The 22,676-nt window shown below is 38.4% G+C and overlaps 1 protein-coding gene across 1 annotated transcript in view; it reads left to right on the forward strand.

The window, feature by feature from the left end:
* Positions 1-255: 255 nt before the first annotated feature.
* Positions 256-22,676, forward strand: part of COL1A2 (collagen, type I, alpha 2) — a 38,360-nt gene continuing 15,939 nt past the window's right edge. The window contains exons 1-29 of the mRNA XM_009575128.1: positions 256-381; positions 776-793; positions 1,475-1,510; positions 3,152-3,235; positions 4,596-4,652; positions 6,919-6,963; positions 7,068-7,121; positions 7,449-7,502; positions 7,892-7,945; positions 8,407-8,460; positions 8,739-8,792; positions 10,474-10,518; positions 10,765-10,818; positions 10,930-10,974; positions 13,460-13,513; positions 15,026-15,124; positions 15,204-15,248; positions 15,357-15,455; positions 15,960-16,013; positions 16,114-16,221; positions 16,361-16,414; positions 16,520-16,618; positions 17,476-17,529; positions 17,925-18,023; positions 18,806-18,859; positions 19,551-19,604; positions 19,731-19,784; positions 19,884-19,937; positions 20,583-20,627. Coding sequence (XP_009573423.1) covers positions 256-381; positions 776-793; positions 1,475-1,510; positions 3,152-3,235; positions 4,596-4,652; positions 6,919-6,963; positions 7,068-7,121; positions 7,449-7,502; positions 7,892-7,945; positions 8,407-8,460; positions 8,739-8,792; positions 10,474-10,518; positions 10,765-10,818; positions 10,930-10,974; positions 13,460-13,513; positions 15,026-15,124; positions 15,204-15,248; positions 15,357-15,455; positions 15,960-16,013; positions 16,114-16,221; positions 16,361-16,414; positions 16,520-16,618; positions 17,476-17,529; positions 17,925-18,023; positions 18,806-18,859; positions 19,551-19,604; positions 19,731-19,784; positions 19,884-19,937; positions 20,583-20,627 — 1,806 coding nt within the window. The remainder of the gene's footprint in view (positions 382-775; positions 794-1,474; positions 1,511-3,151; positions 3,236-4,595; positions 4,653-6,918; positions 6,964-7,067; positions 7,122-7,448; positions 7,503-7,891; positions 7,946-8,406; positions 8,461-8,738; positions 8,793-10,473; positions 10,519-10,764; positions 10,819-10,929; positions 10,975-13,459; positions 13,514-15,025; positions 15,125-15,203; positions 15,249-15,356; positions 15,456-15,959; positions 16,014-16,113; positions 16,222-16,360; positions 16,415-16,519; positions 16,619-17,475; positions 17,530-17,924; positions 18,024-18,805; positions 18,860-19,550; positions 19,605-19,730; positions 19,785-19,883; positions 19,938-20,582; positions 20,628-22,676) is intronic.

Below are 22,676 nucleotides of genomic sequence, written 5' to 3' on the forward strand. Positions count from 1 at the left end.
TAAGAAAATGTTTCTTGTATTAAGAAAATTAACAGAAATGCATTTTTATTTAAAAGCATTGAAATGTAAAACTTGTAAAATAACTGAATCCACACTCTAATTATCTCCTTTTTCTCTTTCGCTTCTTTCCCTTCGTTTTCCAGATGTGAGTGAGGTCAGTATAATTATTTTTTATCTAATAGGTAACACTCAACTTCAATTACAGGCTAGACTTCTTTTTCATGGCAGAATTATTTACTAACGTTAATTCCCAAGATGGTCATGGAAAGATACCGATTAAATCCTGAAGGGACTGCCTGGAAAGGTACCCACCCCAATTTCTCAAGTGGGACGGCCTTTTTAAGAGACTGCCTTCATAGGTGTAAAGACCATGAGGAGAAAGTAACGGAGCAGTGGTGTTTGGACATTATACCTGGCAGTTTGGATTGGAGATGACTGTACTTTAAAGGCAGTCTTCCAGTCTAAATTTCATCACACAGAAGGATTATGAGAGAACTAAGGTGTGACTTTCTTTTATGCCAGTTTTGTAGGCTGTAATAGGTATAAAATTGTCAGTCTTCAACAGAATGTTCTAATGCAGTTACATGTATCTTTGCTATATAATAAACTCCTAGCCTTCATAGTAATTTCAAACCATAGGGCATACTTAAATACACTGTACTGAGAAAAATTGTAGTTATGTAAGAAGATGAGTCTAAGTTTGTACATTATTTTAGTTTAAAATATTGGGAGAAATTCTATCTTTTTTTTAAATTCTCTTCTTTATTTTTTCCAGGTACCTGCAGGGCGGAAGGTAAGCATTTTTATTTTTCTTGTGTGGAAATGGAGACGATATCAGATATTCTTAGGAAGATTAATATTTTGTTGAATATTGGATGAAAGGAAAACTGACTACATTCATTATTTCCAGTGTTCCCTGAGAATAGCAGTAGCACTGAGATGAGTAGGAAGTAAAAAGGAGAGAACAATGGGTGCAACATCTTAACACCGGCGTAAATTCAAATATTGGATTTAAGCTGCTTTACCCAAGAGCAGAACTAAGCCTACCAAGAACTAAACTGCATCAAAGTAGCGTTCTTGTTCAACCAGAGTTCCTTTGGAAGGATTTACATGAATTGAACAGTACAGCAATGTCCATACAGGTCTAAAAGGCCGAAGAGATTCTATTTTATTTCTAAAAGTCACTACTGTTAAATTAGAGCTAGTTATTCAGTAGAGACTAAAACCAAGTTTGCAAGTACTTCTGTGGACTATGCAGTGATACTCTTAACTGTAGTAGTGACGGTGACTAATATATTTCCAATAGCTTATTGTGGAAAAAGAATATGCTGTCTGTGGAAAATAGCTATCGGACCTGTATGTGCAGTCTTCTTTCCCTTTTTCATGTACACTAATTATTTTTAATGTATCTGTTTCCCTGTACATCCTGGAAAATTTCCACGGAAACTCATTAAGTTTTATTTTCTTCCAGCAGGGCCCTAGAGGAGACAAAGGGCCACAGGGAGAAAGGGTAAGGAATTAGATTGACATTCATTTGTTTGTTGGAAGACCAGCAGGAAAAAACTAAGTTTAGGCATTGATGTGAGATTAAATGAATGTACCTATAGAAGCTTGCATGTACAATTTCATTAAACAGAAACCAAGTTATATATGTACCAGGTTCTGCCCCGGCAATACCTCACCAACCTAATTATGGTCAATGTGCCTGAGCAGATGTGGTTGAGTTCAGGCGGCAGCCTAGCACTCCAAGTGATAGTTTGAAAAACGTTTTTCCAACTGCCCACAGTGGAAATAGTGCATGAAAATGCAGAAGGGAAAGTTGACACATAAAGATGTAGTCTTTGAACAATACGGTGTATGGATAAGCTCTCTACATCAAACCTGAATAGACAAAGCTAGCTTTGAGGGTCGTTCATTATCTGTGCCTCCAAAGATGGCTTGAGAAAGCTCTCTTCTTGGCAGGTAGGCATTTGTCATCTACCTTCTATTAGTCAAAGCGGATATTGTACTGTTAAAGGCTACTGTAAAAGTAACCATAAATAAGGACAGTTGAATAATTTAATTGTAATGTTCATTCATATTGCTGATACCTGCTTTTCTGATTTGCTTCTGCATCATTGCTGCTTTTTGTAAAGTGGTATTCTGAAATTCACATCCTTACCTGGCCAGTGTGTAGTTACCATGTGTCTTTTTTGTATCTTCTGAAAATGAAAATGCAATAGTACTGATAGGTAGCTCTTGAAGATTTCTTAGATCATAATATGCTGACAAACATAATGGGAACTATTAGGAAGAGTATATCTGTATGGTCAACTGGATATTTGCTTTAGGCTTCCACTAACTAAATTTGTTTAATGAAATGAGATACATGTTTTGTCCTGAGTGTAGCAAGCCTAATCCTGCTCCTTTAGAAATCCATAAGACTTTTATCATGGATTTCATCTAGCACTGAACTGAATCCAAAATACAGATGAAATTAAATACCTCGCCTCAATGGCCACGATGGCAAAACTTGACTAGCTTTGTGCATTGAGGATGAAGGAATATACGGGCAAATGTTGCTGGACTGAACACATGTAATTTCAAGCTGTTGTAAAAGAAGTTATGACAGTTACAGCAGAGTCACGGTACCAAAAATCTGTAGAAGAGCACTGCTTTATTGTCATTGAATTTGCAATTATACCGGCAAATAGTCTAGACTGATTAAAAACTGGCCTTTGACTTACTCTGGATCTATGTTAGTTTGTACCAGTAGGGCTGACTTCTGCCAATCCTCAGTTGATCAAATTTTAGGCTCTCACTAACAGAATCTGACAGGCTGTGTGGGTCACTTGGGGTTCATGGATCCAAAATTCAGTCACTTAAAATGAAACTTCCCGATTTGGAGATTACGCTTTGGTAGCATAGATCCAATAGTGCCCCCATAAATCTTCTCAAATATGAAACTACAGTAAATACCTGATACGATGTGTGGCAAGGCAATGTAAATTCAGGCTATGCTTATTTTCTAACGTTAGCCATTTACTGAAACTGCATATATAGCACTGCTGTAGTCTGTGCTGTAGGTGCCTGGTTGTTAATGAGTTTATCACTTCAGAGATTTCTTTAGCCACTTCTAATGTTCACTTTATAATCCTCTTTTTGACTCTAGGGTCCACCAGGTCCACCAGGCAGAGATGGTGAAGATGGTCTACCAGGTCCTCCAGGCCCCCCTGGTCCTCCAGGTCTTGGCGGAGTAAGGCATCCAAACTTTCTATTACTGAAACTGATAATTTGTGCTTTGTGACTAAGACTGAATGCATATCTGCCGGAATGCATTGGAGAGTAGAGGAAACATTCTCTTGTGATCGGCAAGAAATTGATGGTCCCAGTTCCAGTGAAACTCTCCTTGGGATGTATATTTTCCGTGGCAAATTTGGATTCTGTATTCCACAGGGACTTATGCACAGGAGCAAATCAACCCTGTTAATTAGCATTAAATTTATACAGCCATGAAGTGTATGGATTAGGAATCAACTAAATGAAACCTGTGCTGTGAGGAAAAGAAATGGCACTTTGCGATTGGGTTCAAGAGACAGCAACTGTATTGGAATAAGCTGAAGAAGATTACCCTTAAGCTAAAAGTCCATACCTAAAAGTCCTTTAGAATTTTAGAATATCTTCCTTTAGAATTTTTCATTTCTATCTGTATTCGTGCTGCAGAACGTAAGTGGACTGTGTCACATATACACTTTCTGCAGAAGTGTCCATCACTGTTCTCTGCAGGATGCTGGCTTTAACTCTTTGCTTGTCATTAGCTTGCACAGGGAGCCTGAAGACATAGACAGTGTTGTATTGATCAAGTTTAGTAAATCCTCCTCCACGGAAGAATACTCTTTTGCCTTCAATATGAATAGCAATAATTCATTTTCCTATTAGCAAACCCCAAACTGCTTTCATTAATTTCTGTTATTTTAATACGCTAATAAAACAAAACAAGCAAGAAAAGGACTTTTGATTGTGTTGTATAGAACTTTTTTCCATTTTAGTGAAGAGGGAAAATGTACTCTACAAAACTAGATGTATATTTGCCTACAAAACTTATATTGATAAAAGATCAGAAATCTAGTGCAGTGTTTCTGAGGCTGCATGCTCCTCAGATCTTTTTGAAGCTGAAGGGCCCACCTCATCCGATAGTCAGTTGGGGCGGGTACATGAATTTTCCTTAAGCAATGTGATGAAAAAATAGGTATAACTTGCCTCATTGGAAATTAGGCAGAACAGTTTGAGAGTTTCAAGAAAGTTTTCAATTTTAAATGAGCACTGAGTTTATATTCTTAATTTTAAGTTCACACTATTGCAATGCCTCTCTATCACTACTGCATGGGTACTTGAGGCCGTTGTATGAAAGGGCCTTCCTAGTAAAATCAAGTCTTTCTGGAAACAAGTGAATAGAAATGTATTTATAATAGAGCCATGTTTGCCAAGTTTTACGTATGCTGCTTTAATCTACTATATAGCAAGTCAGGCAACAGTTAGATGTAGAATGATAATTATCAATACTTTTTAAAATAAAATTTCTAGTATTTTAATTTCAAACTTTTTGTCACCTACAGAACTTCGCTGCTCAATATGATCCATCTAAAGCAGCTGATTTTGGCCCAGGACCTATGGTAGGTATACAATTTAGCACTTGATAACTTGCATAGATAACATGTTTAGTATTTTCCTTTAAGTCTAATCCAGCTCTATTAACGCAAAGCATAGTTTTAAAATTAGTGTTTTGATCATATATCGAGTCAGACTGTAAACTGACATAGGACAATGTGAAGTGCTTGAAATACAGTCTTAGGACTTGAAATATGGCCTCGGGACTGTGTATTTAACTTGCATATAGCGTTACTGGGTCTTTTGCTTTAATTCTGTCTGTTGACCACACTTTTATGAACCAGTGAATCTCATAATCTGATGTCAGATAACACATGTACTTTGATATAGTATTACTTTACCCATATTGAGACAGAAGATTGTGTTTTAGGAATGAGATCAATTGTAAAGCTGCTCACTAAAGCAGACGTAGGTCTAGAAAGTAACTCAGTATCTCAGCTCCAGTTGCTGCATTTTTCTCCTGTACAACCCTTTTGATATCCTTGGATTGCACAGGTTTGGTAGGAAATTGGCCACCACATTTGGTTCTCAAAAATTGAATGTTAGTACTTGCTACTACAAGGCTATTCTGAAAAGGAATCTTTATCGGTTATTGTATACTATGTCCAAATGGACATTTAAGGAGTCTACTGCCTCTCCACATGAATTTCTAACCCTTCCTGATGTTAGTAGATATTTTCAGTGTACATAGCAGAAAATGGATTAAATTCACCACTCACACTGACATCACAGACAATGCATCTGATGGGTGAGCAGCAGGATGAAGGCTGCCCAGGATTATTCTGGGTCAAGTGCTTGCCTGAAAATAGTGTAATATTAAACAAATTTTTGAAAATATTTTGGCATCCATTTAGATACTAAATACAGGAAAATAGGAGTATCTTTAATCAAGTTCTGCCCTCAGTGTCTGACAGTAAATAAGAAAATGTAGAGGAGGATTTAGTTGGGGTGTCACAATTTCTAAGGTCCAATTTTTGCGTTGGTTAGGGATCATCTGACAGCAACAGCAGTAGAATCTATCTACTGTGAGGAATTTTTAAGTTTCATAAAGAAAATGTGAGAGATTGGGAAGATAAAAAAGGAGGGAAAAACAATTATGCAATATAATTTGTGAAGAGATTCACAGGGCTTATGCACGACATATGATTCAGACTGTCCAGAAACAGTTATTTTTCTTAGAATTACTGCATATTTTTATAGCCACAAGATTGCTTTAGCTTCCATAAGTAAATGCCTGTATTTAATATGCATTTATTTCCCTTAATAAAAAGTATTCAGTCTTACAGGAAAGCTACATAAGCCATTGAAGAGTTGGCACATGATTTTAGTCTTGTAGTGAGAAAATCTAGAAGAGTTCCCAAGCAAGTTTTAAAACCAATTAAAGCCATAATGATTTCTCTTGAAACATCTCATAAAACATTCATTTGGACAATAGAAGCCTAAATTAAATTTCAGTTCAAAGTTGTTTGCTTGCTTAGTAAAGCTTAAGACAACTGCTAAGAAAGAGCAGTAATCTATGGAAATTTCCTTTTTAGAAGTGATTCTTGACCCTTTTTTTCAAGAGGTATATAAATTCTAAATTCAGTCAAGGAGAGTATGTTAGTGACTTATTTTGGAGGTGAAATGAAGATAATTTAATCAAGAACAGAAAACAATGACATTTAAATAGAAGGTGATCAGTATTTGAAATAGACATATACACAATATATATGAGTTGTTTGATTTCTTTCCAAAATTATGTGTGAACCTCCCAGTTCATTGTAATACTGCCATTTATGTACCTTTATTTTCCCTTTTACCTTTCTACCATTTTAATGATCTTTTTCTCAAACATCTCTTCTTGAAAATCATGATAACATTGACAAGCCCAAAAATACCATCTTTCTTAATGTGTTGTTATGACCTTCATCTTTGAACTCTGGAAGTTCACGCACAGGAAGGGAGAGGGTACATAGAAGAATGAACCAGTGCACTTCCTAACAAGCCAGAACAGATTAAGAAGCCTGATCACAAGGTTCCCAGCCATAATGGTATGTTCCTAATCATCTCACTGGATTCTGCACTGGTTCATTGCCATTAGAAGATCTGTTTGCACTTGGACTGCCTGTGCAAATTCATGCAGACCTCTTAACTACCTCTAACTTGATTTGGACATTGCACACTGAAAACTGTAATGCTTACCAATATTTTAGGAATACGAGGAATTGGTGTTGTAAATGAGTTTATATAATGGTGATTTTTTAAAAAGATTTTGTAATTTTTCTCCTGTAGGGTTTAATGGGACCTAGAGGCCCACCTGGAGCATCTGGACCCCCTGTAAGTACAGTCTCATCTCTCCTATTGACCAATTAAAATTAACATACCGGTAAAGTAAAAAAATAGCTTGTTCAAACACTAACAAAATCTCCCTCCTCTTCTAGGGTCCTCCTGGTTTTCAAGGCGTTCCTGGTGAGCCTGGTGAACCTGGTCAAACAGTAAGTACAGGTTTCATGTACCAACACTGTTAGCATTAGAAATAGGACACCAAAGTAGGCTTGTAATGCTTAGGCCCATTTCTCCTATCCATATGTATGTCCTTGAATGTTCGAATTGGATATTCCTGCTTGATCCTGTTATAGAAACAGAGCTGAACACTCAGATTCAGACTCCTTCAGACTGGAATCATAAAGTGCAAAGTCAACTAGGATGCAGGACCTTGCTTCAGTTCAGGCTCCAGCTATGCCCCAATTCAAGTCGGAAACCAGTGAAAAGACTTATCTGAAAAATGATGCTTTAAGTAATCCTCAATCTATTTTTAACAGGGTCCCCACGGTCCTCGTGGTCCCCCTGGTCCTCCAGGAAAGGCTGGTGAAGATGTAAGTGGTTATTAAATGTTTTTCATCTCTTTTCGGGCTGTGATTCAACTCTAACATTAGGTTATTGTTAAACTAAGCATTCTATTGGCCATAGTTTTTACATTTTTCTATAATATTGGATAGAATAAATAAACCCCTGAAATAATTATTTTATAGTGCAAGAGATGCAGTATGTTGGAAAAGTACAGAAAAATGGATAACTTCAAAACCTCTCCAAATACATTATTTAGCTTCCTGAATACAGGAAGAGGGAAACTTGAAAGCTAACAAGCACTCTGTATTTATTGAAAAAGAGAAACTTTGCCAATGTCTTTTCTTTTTTTAATGGTTTGTGTTGTTATTTTATAAAACGAGCTTGACTTCTTAGTGCATTTTACTGCATTTTTTAGGGTCACCCTGGCAAACCTGGAAGACCTGGTGAGAGGGGTGTTGCTGGCCCTCAGGTACGTAGCCATCTACGGTATACAATATGAAACAGTTCTCTTATCAATGAAACCCAATGACATTTCTGAATTGCACCACATTAACTGTCTAGTAATATTCCCTATATGCATTAATCCAATTTCAGTTCTTAACCTTCAGAGATATCATATACTTATGGTTTTGGTTTGTGCTTCTGCCCTCCCAGTAAAGCTAGTATAATTAGTAACAGAAGTGACATAGTGAGGAGTTACACAGGAGCAGGTGAGCAGGCACCTTGGCATAGAAAGCTAAAACAGCTGTGCTATCACATGATAATGCATGAAATTTCTGAGATTCAGAGCTGGAAAATCCGGTTGATTACTGTTAGTCTTGGAACAAGTCTGGTCCTGGGAGGTTAGGGTGAAAGACTTATGCTTTTTCTTTCTTTTTAACTGCAGTATATAATATGAGAGACAATCATTCATGCACTGTATGTTTTTAGGGTGCTCGTGGTTTCCCTGGAACTCCTGGTCTGCCTGGCTTTAAGGGAATTAGGGTGAGTATATACATACCTTTTCCCTGAATAGCTAAGACTGACAACACTTCAGCATACTGAAAACCCCTGGAAATCTCCTCAAAGTTAAGAGTTCATGAATCTCTCTGAAGTTTTTAATATCTCCTGATATGAAAGAGTGATTTTTTTTTTTTAATCATAAAATTATATTAGGAAATAATTTTGTATGGAAAGAAGGATTTACCTTACAAGACTAACAGTTTGTGTATAGCCATTTGTGGGAAAATATATATTATTATTTATTTTTCTACTCAATATAGGGACACAATGGTCTGGATGGTCAAAAGGGACAACCCGGTACTCCTGGCAACAAGGTAAACATGAAATCTGAAAATGTAGGATGTAGCTCTTCCTAGCAAAAGACATATGAAGTCCCCTCCAGTCTTCCATGTTGTCATTAAACATTGCCAAGCTGCAATAATTAGAAGTCAGTGGATCCATGTAGGACAAATACGTGTACCTTAACATGAGAAATCATTCCTGGGGCCTTATTCTTGAGCCCTCAGTCAAGTTAGTACTTTCAATGAGTAAGACCTTCAGAATTGGGCTCCTGGTGATTGACTATCCAGGAGCACTTAAGACTGATTTTGCTATCTCTGCTTTCTATGGATTGTATTTTGCATTTTGGTGGGTTTTTTTAAAGCACACTAAAATGAAAACATACCATTTTTCTACAAAATTCTGCTGTGTGAGACACATGCTCTAGTGTAAGGCTTTCTGCTAAAAATTTGGATAGATGCAGTGCTCTTCTGAGTTAAGGCTATTTGATCTTCACAGTCTTTTTCCTTTTTACCTTCTTCGGATTAGTGCATATTTGAACACTATCCTTAAAAAAAGTTTTTAAATATTGTCTAGAAACATCTCTAGCAAACTCCTTCTCTCTTAAGTTTCTTCCCCCATTCCACCTCAGTGCCTAATAGCAGTGTTCTTAAAAAAACACTACTGCAATATTGTGTTGTAGGAAATTTTAATGCTGCTGACTTATTCACAGGAGATTTGTATTCAAGAACTTTTAATATAACAATGAAAAGCTCAAATACTAATTCTCCCTCTTGCTTGTTTCTAAGAGCTTAGCACTACTTGCTTATAGAGTTATTAATTGTAACATAGCATTCCCCAATATCACTGCAAGCTGTTAACCTTCAGAAAAAGTTGATAAAGACATAGCAAACACTCAGTCTGTCCGGTTGTTGGAGATTAAAAGCAGATAAAGCAATTAAGTAAAAGAAGGAACAGTTATTAGTAAGAGTGCTAATCTGACTGGAGAAAACAAGCATAATAAATCAAGGTCACTCATGGTGTAAGTATGCTGAAAGCAGTGATGAAGGCAAAAACTTGTGCTGTTTGCAGCATTTAAGACTAGGTGCATTCAGATATATTCAGGATACAAGTGCTCTAGGACAAATCTTGTCACTATAGACCAGCCTAGACTAACTGCAGGCTTGTTGAGAACACTTAATACTAAAAGGAGAGGAGTCACGTTTTAATGGCTGTTGCTCACATCTCAGCATTATTGGTCTCAAGTTAAAAATACCTGAGGCAGATCCTTATTTCCAGCCATTTGACAGGAACTTTGTCACCTTAACCTAAGGCAAAAGAAAGCATCATTCTGCTTCTGCTCTAACTAAAAAACAGCTGCTGATTGATCTGACTTGGTAGTTGACTATCCAAGCCCTATCTCTTAGATGTGTGCTACAGAGTAAATATCAGAATAAAGAAAGGGGTAAAGAAAGCTGAGATGGGTAAATGAAGCGATTTGCTCTGGCCCTCCTCTTCTAAGAGGATTCTAACTGGCCATGTTCCAGTATATGCAGGGACAATCACAGTCTCTGCACCCTCAGGACGTGATGTGCTGTTACTGTATGCTGTAGTGCAAGTGCTACAGAAGACAAAGACAGTAGGATCCAGCAGTTGATTATCTCTCTAGATGGTGTTGTGCTATCCATCCAAAGCGTCCTTTAAGTAATTCAAGCCTGCAAACTTTCTTTTTCACAGGGAGAACCTGGGGCCCCTGGTGAAAATGGTACCCCAGGACAACCTGTAAGTATTTACTGCTGCTGTGGAAAATGATAATCTGATAGATATGGTTCAGCCAGCATTTTGGTCAATTTTGTCATCGGTGACATTCCAGCTAGCTAGATACTGTAATGTAATAGTATGTGAATATTTAGAACAGAATTGGCTGGCTGCAACACACTTCATTTAGAGACTTAGCAGAAGAAAAAAAAATCTGTATATCTTTTTCAGTGAATAGGTATAAATGAGTTAATTTAATTTTTCGTTTAGGGTGCTCGTGGTCTCCCTGGTGAGAGAGGAAGAGTAGGTGCCCCTGGACCAGCTGTAAGTGCCTTCCCATCTGTCTGTTTGTAATCATGAGCGGCCATTTACTGTGGCTTTCTCTGATCTTCAAATCTCTTTTCAAACTCTATTTATCATGTTCTCCCCTCACAGGGTGCTCGTGGAAGTGATGGCAGCGCTGGCCCCACCGGCCCTGCTGTAAGTTTCAGTCTTGATCTTTGACAATCTGGTAGCGTTAGGCCTTGTGTCCCTCTTTCTGTTTATAGAGGATTTCTTGGGCTTCTGAGAAGTTGATTGTGTGGACGTTTTTAACACAGTTCTTTGTTGCTTATCAGACCATCACAAAAAGAATTAATGAAACAGACAATTGCAGAAAATTGCAGACAATATCCTGAGAGCCTCAGGATTTATATTAAACACATCTGTATCAAAGGAACCAAGTATTCTCTTATTTGCACTGGTGAGTTCATAGGGAAACACTCAATGAACAGAATTCTCATTTCCAACAGTCTAACAGAACAGTTCTCATTCCAAAATTAAAGAGACTTTATATCTTTTAACAGAGATATACCATGCACGTGTTGCAGATGACTATAATTATATACATCCTGGAACTATTATATGGGCTCCAGGACACAGCTTTGCACCTGCAACATTGTCCTGTCTGACTAACAAGAGCTAACCTTTTTCATTCACCACTGATACCTGAGTTATGTGAGCTAGTGTGAAAAGCCAGTAAGATCCAACTGTCCTGATCTGACTGGTAAGCAATAACTATTCTAATAAGTGCTAACCCAATGCAGATTTGTCCATTTAAAAGGAGTTAGTGTTGCCATAGCATACCACTGACTACAGTAAACTTCATTTATTTCTGTTGAATGTGAGTACAAGGGTATAGTTTCGAAGCTGTAAAAAAAATCAGGAATAGCCCAGAATAGTTTTTCCTTCCTGCCTTCAAAATCTGAGTCAATGATGAAGCCGTACTTGGTTCTGTTAACTTTGCTAAAGTGCATTTTAATAATCCTTGTCACTGCAAACATCTGTTGTGCTTTAAGAGTAGAATGTTTGCATAGGTGTGAATTTCACTTCAGTTCTCCCATATGGGGTATTTAAAAAACGTATGTGATTGGGCATTTAAATTGCAGGCAAATAGAGACCTTATAGCTAAGATGTTATACTTTGTAGTAGAACCAAAACATTTTAACTATCTTGAAGGCAATTGAGTTACTATAGGAAAAATATTCTGGAGCTGCTGATTGCAGAGGTGTTACTCTGAATGCAGCAGCAGAGAGTTGCATTGGGTCCCAGTGTCTATGCCAGGCTAAAGTTATTTTACGCATACTTAGGTTATGATACTGTAAACATTCTGCGTAGCACTTATTAACACTCTTTTTTTTTTACACTAAAACTGAAATAATGTTTTATTCTCCTTGGCACTGGGAATTTAAAAATAAAAAGAGTCACTGCAATGGAAATTCTGAAAGTCTATATTTTCATACATATTTTAAAGGGCATTTGTTTTTTTTTCTTCACCTATGCAAAACCAGTGAGAATTCCAGGTACCCAGTTTATAACAAGTACAGTAGGTTATATAATGTTGGAATCCAATTCCTCTTTGCTATACCAGCTGACCCATTTTACTCCCTTGGATTTATGAGGCAGCTTTATAATAAGTATTTATAATTGAAAGATGTTAGTTAGCTCACAGAAAAGTAGATATCAATCCCCAATAGCTATGAATGAGTTGGATATTTCATTAATAATTGAAGCAAAACTATCCCTTTGTATTTGTATGCATTAAACAATAACAAAGGCTATGAATCCATCAATGTATCTTCTCTTGTGGTATCTGGGTACAGTACATTAGGAAGCTTGTCCCATCATAATTACAAATCTCACAGCAATAGCTAGGCGTAGTAGAATCAGTAGAAGGCCCCCTTCAAGCTGACATGCCATTGCCTTTGACAAAAAAAAAAAACAGGTTAATGACAGGGCACTGGGGCTGCACGTGTTCACTGGGTATGTTCTGGGTATGAATCAAGATTAATAATCCATTCGCATGTTAGAATCTGACATGTTCTTCGCATGTTCTTACTGACTTCAATATAAGTTGTGCCAAGCACTGGCTTGTAAAATGGTTCAGAGATCTTACCAACCCTCTTCCCATGTGTGAAGAAGGACAAATGCTGTCATCGACACAGGGCTCTTGTGTGTGACCAGTAGTCCAGAAGGACTACTGGTGTGAAAGCATACACAGTTACCCCTGCGCAGTAAATGTGTTGGAAACAGCCACCTAAGACTTGCATTTGCAGGATGCAGTGCTCCCCTTCATTCATTGTGGGATTGTGCAGCAAGACATCTTGCCTTGCAGATGCCTGCCTCTGCCCATCCTCTTGTTTATTCTTTCTCAGGTGTTTGGCCTCAAGGCAAGGTTTTACCAATCATTGATTAATTCACACTTTTTTAGCTGCAAATGTTTTTCAGCATTGACCTCACTCTTAACTGTTTGTAGTGAACAAAATCTGTCAGTTTGGAGTTGCAAAAAGCGACTGATATTCTGAGGTGGTAATGTGCGGAAGTGTCTAAGTAAATGTGCATTTTTTTAATCTGTTTACTTCAGCAAGCAAGATGTTTCTGTCATCACTGAATACCTTTACACAACTGCTTCCCTTTCATTGCCTAGGGGCCTATTGGTGCTGCTGGTCCTCCAGGCTTCCCAGGTGCTCCTGGTGCTAAGGTACGAACATCTGCTTCTACTGGTATATTTGATGTGAAGGTGAAATACAGTAACTAGTATTGCTAGGCAGCAAAAAAACACCCTCTCTGAAATGGGAGTGGTTTCTTATCAGTTACAGATCAGGACGAGGGTGAATCCCTGCAGTATTTGGAGAACATCATATATGAATGCTAATTTAAAACACAGCAGTTATTTCACAGCTGAAGATTTATGCTGGGCAGGTTCAGGAAGACACATAACCTCTTTTTTTTTTTTTTTTAACTGTTTCCTCTGTGGTGCAGTTGTATACACCTTTGAAGGGTGACATGGATCATGATAAATAAGCAAAGTAGCAGTTTACATCACTTTACACAAGTAGTGGAGGACCAAGAAGCTGCAGTTGAGTACTGGGCTCCTTCCAACCTGAGTTCTTGAAATTACAATGGAGAAATTGCATTTAAACTTTTCAGGTTTAGGGCAGTACCATTTTGCTCTTGCAGACTATAACTTAGATGATTCAGTTTATTGCTCAGATCTTAGCATTTTTACCTGGGTAAGAGTCTCATTATTTTGAATTTTACTTTGTCCAAGGAAGGACACAGGATTTTGGGCAAGAGTAGCCCGTATACTGCATTTACAAATTCCACTGGTCATTTGCCAAGAAGCTCAGACCTGCATACACTTACATGTAGTGTGATACAGTTTTTCACCCTTACACAAGTACACAAACTCCATGTCACAACAGACAAAACTCTTATCTTAATCCACCTTTAGAAGAAAATAGAGTATTGTTTGCTAGACCTCTTAATATTAACTGCAGGAAAGAGGAGGAAAAACTGAGATCCTATTCTGGTTATTCCTGTCAAAAGGCAAGACTTTTAGAAATCATTAAGTCTTCTCTGATGCAGATGTGAGTGTGGTTACAGCATGTAATTTCAAGAGAAGACTGCCTACGTGTCCAGGGTGAACCCTGACTACTTAGAGAATTGCTGAAGAGAAGTTGTCATTATATTCAGTTTTTCATAGTAGACTTAGTGAATACAAGCTTCTGAGAGTAAAACCAAGAACTTTTTTTCCTGTAATTTATTCCACTGTGAACACTATCCTACAGCACTCTGATCAGGCCTGGTTTTGCATTTTGCATCAGTGCAAATGGCATCTCAAGGTGCAAGATAGTGGTCAGTTAGGCCAATGCTGGCATCTTAGGTCAATGCTGGAGGCACGTGGCTGCAGATAAGACTGGAATCATAATTCTGACTTTCTAGATCAACCTTCTGTGTAAACCTTGGCAATAACGTAGCTTCTCAGATATGCTAAGCATCTGTTGTGCCCATGTTAGCCATCAGCTTCAGTGGAGCCCAGCTAGGCATCCCAGCTTCAGTGCCTTTAAAATGCAATAAATGCTCTCAGCTCCTTGATTTCCTGGCCTCTGAAGTGGGAATATATGTATCAAATTGTCTTCTTAACATCAGGCTCCACTATTGCCCTAACACTGGGTACACTGATAGAGGGCTCTATCCTTCTCTCAAACAGGGTGAAATTGGACCTGCTGGTAATGTTGGTCCTAGTGGTCCTGCTGGTCCAAGAGGAGAGATTGGACTTCCCGGTTCTAGTGGTCCTGTTGGCCCTCCAGTGAGTAATTTGCCAGACTTTATTGTCAGATGGGTGCACCTGAGACTGAATTAACCAGTATTGTTGTCTTTCTTAATAGGGCAACCCTGGTGCTAACGGTCTTCCAGGGGCTAAAGGTGCAGCTGTAAGTACAGCCATACTCACACTTGTTGGCTCTGAAAAAAAACAATTCAGTTAATGCAACAGAAAAGATAATGGGCTCATAATACCTTTTTTCCCCTCCGTTGGACAGGGTCTTCCTGGTGTTGCTGGTGCTCCTGGTCTGCCCGGTCCCCGTGGTATTCCTGGTCCTCCTGGCCCTGCTGGTCCTAGTGGTGCTAGAGGACTTGTTGTAAGTGACCTTGTATATTGCATGTCTGCATTTGAAAATTGGACACAGTTGTGTTTTTGTATTTAATGCAGAAATTTTTTCTTGCTCCACTATAATTAAACATTTTAGTTCATTTCTGTGTCTTACTGCTTGCTTCAGATGCAGAGACTGAAGAGGTTCACTTTGCACTTCCTTTGAGTGCAAGGACTGTTAAGCTCTGACCATGTTGATAGTATCAAGAGGGATGTGGCAGCAATCTCATAATCAGGCCCTCAATGGGTATCCTCAGCAGAGGAACCATCTCTGGATATTGCATAGTTCAATTATTGTCATTTCTAAGCATCTTTAACATGTCCCTGTTAAGCCAAAAATACAGTTCTGTTCATTGACCATTTATCTCAATAGAGGCAGGCATAGCATTGGATGATTAAAGAGTTTTTTGATTCATGAAAAAGCTGTCCAGGTAGAAGAGAGATTTTTGGAATAATGCTTAATTCTATGATCTCTTTTTGTTTTGGACTCTAGGGTGAACCAGGCCCTGCTGGTGCCAAGGGAGAAAGTGGTAACAAGGGTGAGCCTGTAAGTATGGCAACATGTGAAGGTTTTTTCAGTGAAAAAGACTGATAGTATCTGCAACACAGCATCTGATTTCTTCTTTTTCTCTGTTTGCCTGAAATAGGGTGCTGCTGGACCCACTGGCCCTCCTGGTCCTAGTGGTGAGGAAGGCAAGAGAGGCGGCAATGGTGAACCTGGCTCTGCTGGTCCCCCGGGCCCTGCTGGTCTAAGGGTAGGTTTTCTTTTCATGTTCCAGAATTAGAAGCAAAAAGGAAAGAGGAAATAAAGCTCTTTATCAAGCAGCACTATCCACCTTTCAGGAACAGATTTCTTTCTTTCCCTTTCTTGATTTGATTTGTGTTCACTTGCAGGGTGTGCCTGGATCTCGTGGTCTCCCTGGGGCTGATGGCAGAGCTGGTGTCATGGTAGGACTTTTTTCTGGGTCACTATTTCTAAACCATCTTCTTTTATATACAGATGTGTGATACTTTTTGCCACCTCTGCCTGATTTTATTTATTTATTTTGGTAGGGACCTGCTGGTAACCGTGGTGCTAGTGGTCCTGTTGGTGCTAAGGGTCCTAGTGGTGATGGTGGCCGTCCTGGTGAGCCTGGTCTTATGGGTCCAAGAGTAAGTTTGAACTCTGTGGTGTAAGTTTGAACTATGCAAAAAGAAAATTACTTAACAATTTAGGGACAAAATTCGTCAGAAATCCAACTGCAAAAATTGAGCCTGTGCTAACCACAATTAGGGCACTTCCACCACTCCATAGAAAAAACATTCATGAGGAAATGATTAAGAAGCATCGAAATGTTTATTGAAATTAGTTTCTTTTGTGTGTGGTAGCATCTGATTGTCTTGTCATGGAGCAGTGCCCCCTTGTACTGGATACTACGTTGACTTCTGAGCGGGGGTTCCACTTGTGATTATTTAGAGAATGTGATCATTAAGATCACAGCTGAAGTGTGTGCGTTCTCTGTAACTAACTAAAAGAAAAGCAAACCCTGCTAAAATGATGTGAGGTGGCTGATCTTAATTATTTTAATTTTATTTTGCAAATTATTTCACTGAAAACAGCCATCCACTTTAGTAGTGCTGGCTCCAGCCAGATTATGTCCATGTCATTGTCTTTTATCCTCTTTAATCTACTCTTTCTCTACCCACCCCACACCATGAAGTGAAAGGGTTTTCAGTGCATGTGAACTATTAGGCATCTGCAAACATTTAAGCTCATTCTCTGCTAAAGTAGAATCTAAGGGAGTTTATCGGAGTGAAACAGGTACTTACCTATACCGATTTTCAACTGGCATGGGAGCACACCCCACCAAATTAAACCGTAGTGTGTTTTAGATGTAGGCTTGGTAGGACATACAGTCTTGTTTCCACAATGTATATTGATAACTTAGTGTCTGTGTGTAGAAAAAAAAATTTGGTTAACTCTTGGGTGAGTTGGTCCTTCTGAAAACATGGATTCTTTCCTTTCTCAGGGTCTCCCAGGTCAGCCTGGAAGCCCAGGCCCTGCTGGCAAGGAAGGTCCTGTTGTAAGTACCCTGCTTTTCATTCTCTTTCCCCAGTGCATGAGAAATGTAGACATAAACTGAGATTTTAAAAAGCAGACATCTCAGCGCTGAGCTCTAACACAACTATGTGCAAAACCAGCAAGATTGTACTACCATATTACTCAGAAGATCAGTGAGAAACTTTCCATTCATTTATGTGGATCTCAGATCAGGCCTATGTCCTGGAAACAGAAGAAGAAATACACAGTTCTACAAAAAGGAGAAAAATGGAGGAATGCATGAGCATGCAATGTAGAAACAGTATTTAAAAGTTAAATGGCATTTGCTTCCTGTCACTACACATTTCCTCTAAAACTGAACTCTAAGCACCAGTTTAAATTACCCCAGCCATTTAATAATATGATTTCTTTTTCTAGGGTTTCCCTGGAGCAGATGGTAGGGTTGGGCCAATTGGTCCAGCTGGTAATAGAGGTGAGCCTGGCAACATTGGATTCCCTGGACCAAAAGGTCCCACTGTAAGTACAATATAGACACTTTCCATTACTGTGGAGGTATTTCCAGACTAAGCTGTAGGTCCGCAACTCTTAACAATCAAACACATCTCCCTGGGTCGTCCTGTACTGCTTATTGGATGGCATCCACTTACATTCAGGAGTTCTATTGTAAATTATTTTCCAGTTATCTAAAATATGATTAAACAAAAAACAATTTAATTTTAGGAATATTTGGACATTGAAGTGATTAGAATAATGTATGTCTATATTATAATTTCTGCATGTCTATTTTATCATTTCTGTGTATACAGTTCAGTAAAAGTTCTGTAAAAGTTGGCCACCAAGCCTAAGTTTCAGTTCCAGAGTATTGTTATTTATGGGGCACAGTCCAAAGCTCACTCACTTTAGAAGAAAAGCTACCAGTGATTTCAGTGGGGCTCTTGACATACCACCCGGAGGCCACAGATAACAATAATCATCTCCAGGATCTGTGGTGTTGCTATACATACACAAACGCACACATATATATAATGTATTGCGTAGGATATTATGCAGAGTGTCACAGACTATGATCTCAGTAAATAAAGGAATGGAGTTTTCAAAAGACAAGACATTTATTTGTGTAGCTATCCCTTCTAACTGGTTCAACAAGCTAGATGGAGCTTGTGGGTTTTTTAATTAGGGTTAAAGAAATATTACAATAAATCTTCTGGCAAGGAGAGTATCAGTCTCTGTCCAGTAGTCTAAACTGAATCTGATATGAAGTCTTGGTTAACTTTTGTATCTTTTTCTTTCAACTTCAGGGTGAACCTGGCAAACCTGGTGAAAAAGGCAATGTTGGTCTTGCTGGCCCACGGGTATGTGGATATGTTTTCTTTATCAACCTCCAGAGAGAAAAAAGTAGATTTTCAAAACCTCTGTAATAAGATTGCACTGTCCTGTGCAAGCATGAACAGATGATGAAACAGAAAAGCACTTTGGAATGCATTCACCTAGCCTCATATCAGTGGGGACTATTAAGGCATAAATGAAAATTACTCTTCTTGCGTATTAATTGGGTAATTAATCATGGGGTATTACCATCCTATGAAGAGGAAAAAATAGCACTCCTTGTGCAAATTTTTGAGGACAGTGTATGGTTTCTAATTTATCCTGTAAATTTCCAACTTCTTACGGATAGTTGAAACTTACTAAATCTTCCGTTTAAGGGATCAAATAATTGGTCTCTTATGGGAAAAATGCAGTCTATCAGCCAAGTTCCCATATCTGTAATTCCAAAAGAAGTTTTCCTAAGGATGGATGTGCTGCAATAACGAAAACAATCACCAGAATTTAAAATTGAAAGCATCTTTAGTACCTTTTGACAGTGAAGCTCTTACAAGCAAATGGTTAAGTCAAATACACCTAAGACTTCACCTTAAGTGTACCAGTGTGAGTTAAAAATATGCACCCAGAGACCTTTGGTTTTTGGCACGGAAGTACTTTAGATAGGTATTATTCATAACAAATCAAAACTTTGATAACATCTTTCTACTTGAACACATTTAGGGTGCTCCTGGTCCGGAGGGAAACAACGGTGCTCAAGGTCCTCCTGGAGTCACTGTAAGTAACAGCCTCCGCACAGATCCAATTTGTGATTTATTTTTCATCAGTGGGACTTCCCATTTTAAAATCCATTTTCCTGTATTTCTTCTTCCAAGTTAATCGCTTGTTTTTCATTCCGTCCAGGGCAACCAAGGTGGAAAGGGTGAACAAGGTCCTGCTGGCCCTCCTGGCTTCCAGGTAAGTAACTCTGTGCTCTGCTCAATCTTACCTATGGTTTACAAAGCATGAAGTGCTTCTGCCTTAACTTTATTTGTATTCTTGTTTCTTTACACTTAGGGTCTGCCAGGTCCCTCGGGTCCAGCTGGTGAAGCTGGTAAACCAGGCGAAAGGGTGAGTGATAGAAACAGTACTCCACAAGTAGGGGGAGGCATTGCATAAGCATTATGTTTATAATTGCACATGTGGTAAAGCAAGAGCCTGTTGGATCCGTTTGCCAAAACAAAGCAAAACAAAGTGAAGTTTAATAGTCCCTTTTCTTAAAGCTAGCCACAAATGAAGAAGGTCCGTTGGAATTTGCTTTTGGACCTCAATTGATTTCAGTGAATTTACAATGGCATACAACTGAGGTAGCTCAGTGGTAATTCAGGCTCTAGGTCCTGCGCAGTTAAGGTATGTGATGTAATCTGCAAATTGCGCATCCTATGTGTCATAACCACCCTGAAAGTTTATAGTTACATCCCTCTGTGTCCCTGTAAAAGAGTTTACATTGCGTATACCTGAAAAATGACCTTGGAATTTAATAGCTAACTCTTTCTTTAGATAAGAAATTATTATCTCGTGTGTGCTTTGAGATATTGTGCAGCTATATAAAAGGGTTTATTTCTGTGTATTGAAAAGACGGTTTTAGTGTGAAGATTTTCAATATGCTGCTGCAATTTGCGAAGCATTTCTATTTACTGCTAAGAAACAAAGCAGAATTTAAGCTAGTAACTTTGCTTTAGAAATAAGTTTACCAATACATCTACTCTCTTCTAGGGTCTTCATGGTGAATTTGGTGTCCCTGGTCCTGCTGGCCCAAGAGTGAGTAACTCATCTGAAATCTAGTACAGACTGTCTTAATAATGTGTTCAATAATAATAGTAACTATATACATTTCCAAGTTTCTCAAGACAAATGGCTCTTCTCAGTTACAGAACACAACATATTGCAGCAGACTCCCAGGAACGAAGGAGAATTTTCTCTGCTCTTTGCATGTGTCAGGATATATGATTATATAATACAATAGTTGCCAGTGTTAGTAAACTTCTAGATAAGCAATATGAGTATTACCCAAGTAATGATATCCTGATGAGTTGATCTTTTTTTTTTTTTTTGTATTAATGAACCTCACAATGAGAATGTGGCTGACAAAAGACTGACCCTATAGTGTTACACTGAGGCCTCGTGCATATGAGAATTTTCATCTGCAGTGCCTGTGCGCAGACATTCTTACACTGACCAGTTCAGCCATATATTCCCTTGCTAGGCAGCTCCTACCTCCCATGTAATGTGTTTGTGAACAAATGGTGGGCTAAATCCAGAGCCTGGAATAGTCATTAGGAGATACTGTCCCTCACTTCCCTTTATTCCTGCACTATGAATAAACATCTGTAGAGACCTTTGTGTGGAGGCCTTCCTCATGGCAAGAAAATCCCATTTATGCAGAGCAATGAGTAGTTTATAAAATGCTCAATTAATTATTTGCTTTCCAAATCCCCCTATAAAGACGTTGATATTTAAACTACTTCTACTGCTTCCTCTTTTCTTCTGACTTCTGGACTAAATGTATTCATGACAAATATTCCCATTCACTCTTACCAGTCATGTCAATCAGTTTAAATAACACTTTTCCTCCCTATATTTAGTCCCCTGAGGCTGTATTAGTAACCATGTCCTCTTTAAACTTGCATTTTGCTAATCTATTCAAGCCAGTTCCTTTTATCATTGTAGTAGCAGTTATCTGTCTCTACTCTAGCTTGCCTTACGCATCTCGTACCCAGCCAGAGAGTATTTCATTCAGTATTCCAAATTAGGTCTTACTGATGCTTTGTACAACAAAATTAACACTTCCTAAAAAAAACTCACTGCTTGTGCCAGATCACATTTGCCTTTTTCATGTCAGCATCATACTGTTGGCTATTGTTTGTCACCTTTCCCCTTCTGTCATTTTCACGAGGTGAACCCCCCCATTTACACTCATTTTTGGTTCCTAAATAAATGGCCTGGTACTTTGCATTCTTGAATTTTGTCCCACTTCTACTGTGACAGCCAGCATTCATTTCTTCCTGTGTAATATGCTAACCCTTCTTCCTGTTGACGAGAGCTTTCACCTTTGTGATATCTGCATGTTTCATAAGTATCTTTCTTCCTTTTCTGCCTCTCTGTCATTAACAAAATATATGTAAAAATAATGAAAAGATACAATAATTGGGGAACATCATTACAATATAAGTTAGCCTTCTCATTATTGGTACTTTTCAGCAGTGTGGTATCTCTCCTTGAGTCAGTTTTCTGACCACATTATAGTTCTCATTCAAACTCCAGATTCTCCAACGTAACTAAAAATCTCCATTATGCCTGATCAGATTATTCACTGATGTCCAGCTTGATCACACTAGGATAATTTGAGATGCCTTTAGTAAAACTGATATTTCTACCTTTGATAGATCTATTGTGCATTTTAGCCCAGTTTCTGGCTACTTCCATGTTTCCAGATGACCTCTATTTCAGAATTTATCGTTATACCTGTTATAATACAGGTCACATTAGTAGGCTTTAGCTGTCACCTTTATTCTCCAATATTCACCAGGCATTTGCCACTGTAAAAATAATTGTTTGCCAATTACTATGGCTCAAATTTCACTAGAATCCATTATCTGCCCTCAAATTGGTATCAGAAGCTCCATTTGACAATAAAATGCAAGACACCGTTACCAGAATGAGCACAGTAGCCAAAATCCATGTCCAAGAAGTAGTTTTACTTTGTCAGCTGTTATCGTGATGCAAGACTTTAGTACTTCACTTTGCTATATTTGTGTCAAAAGCTAGAGCCAATTTTTATGACCGGTTTAGTTAATACCTGCACAATTC

Source organism: Fulmarus glacialis, unplaced genomic scaffold, assembly GCF_000690835.1.
Source record: "Fulmarus glacialis isolate BGI_N327 unplaced genomic scaffold, ASM69083v1 scaffold8023, whole genome shotgun sequence".
Lineage (NCBI taxonomy): Eukaryota > Metazoa > Chordata > Aves > Procellariiformes > Procellariidae > Fulmarus > Fulmarus glacialis.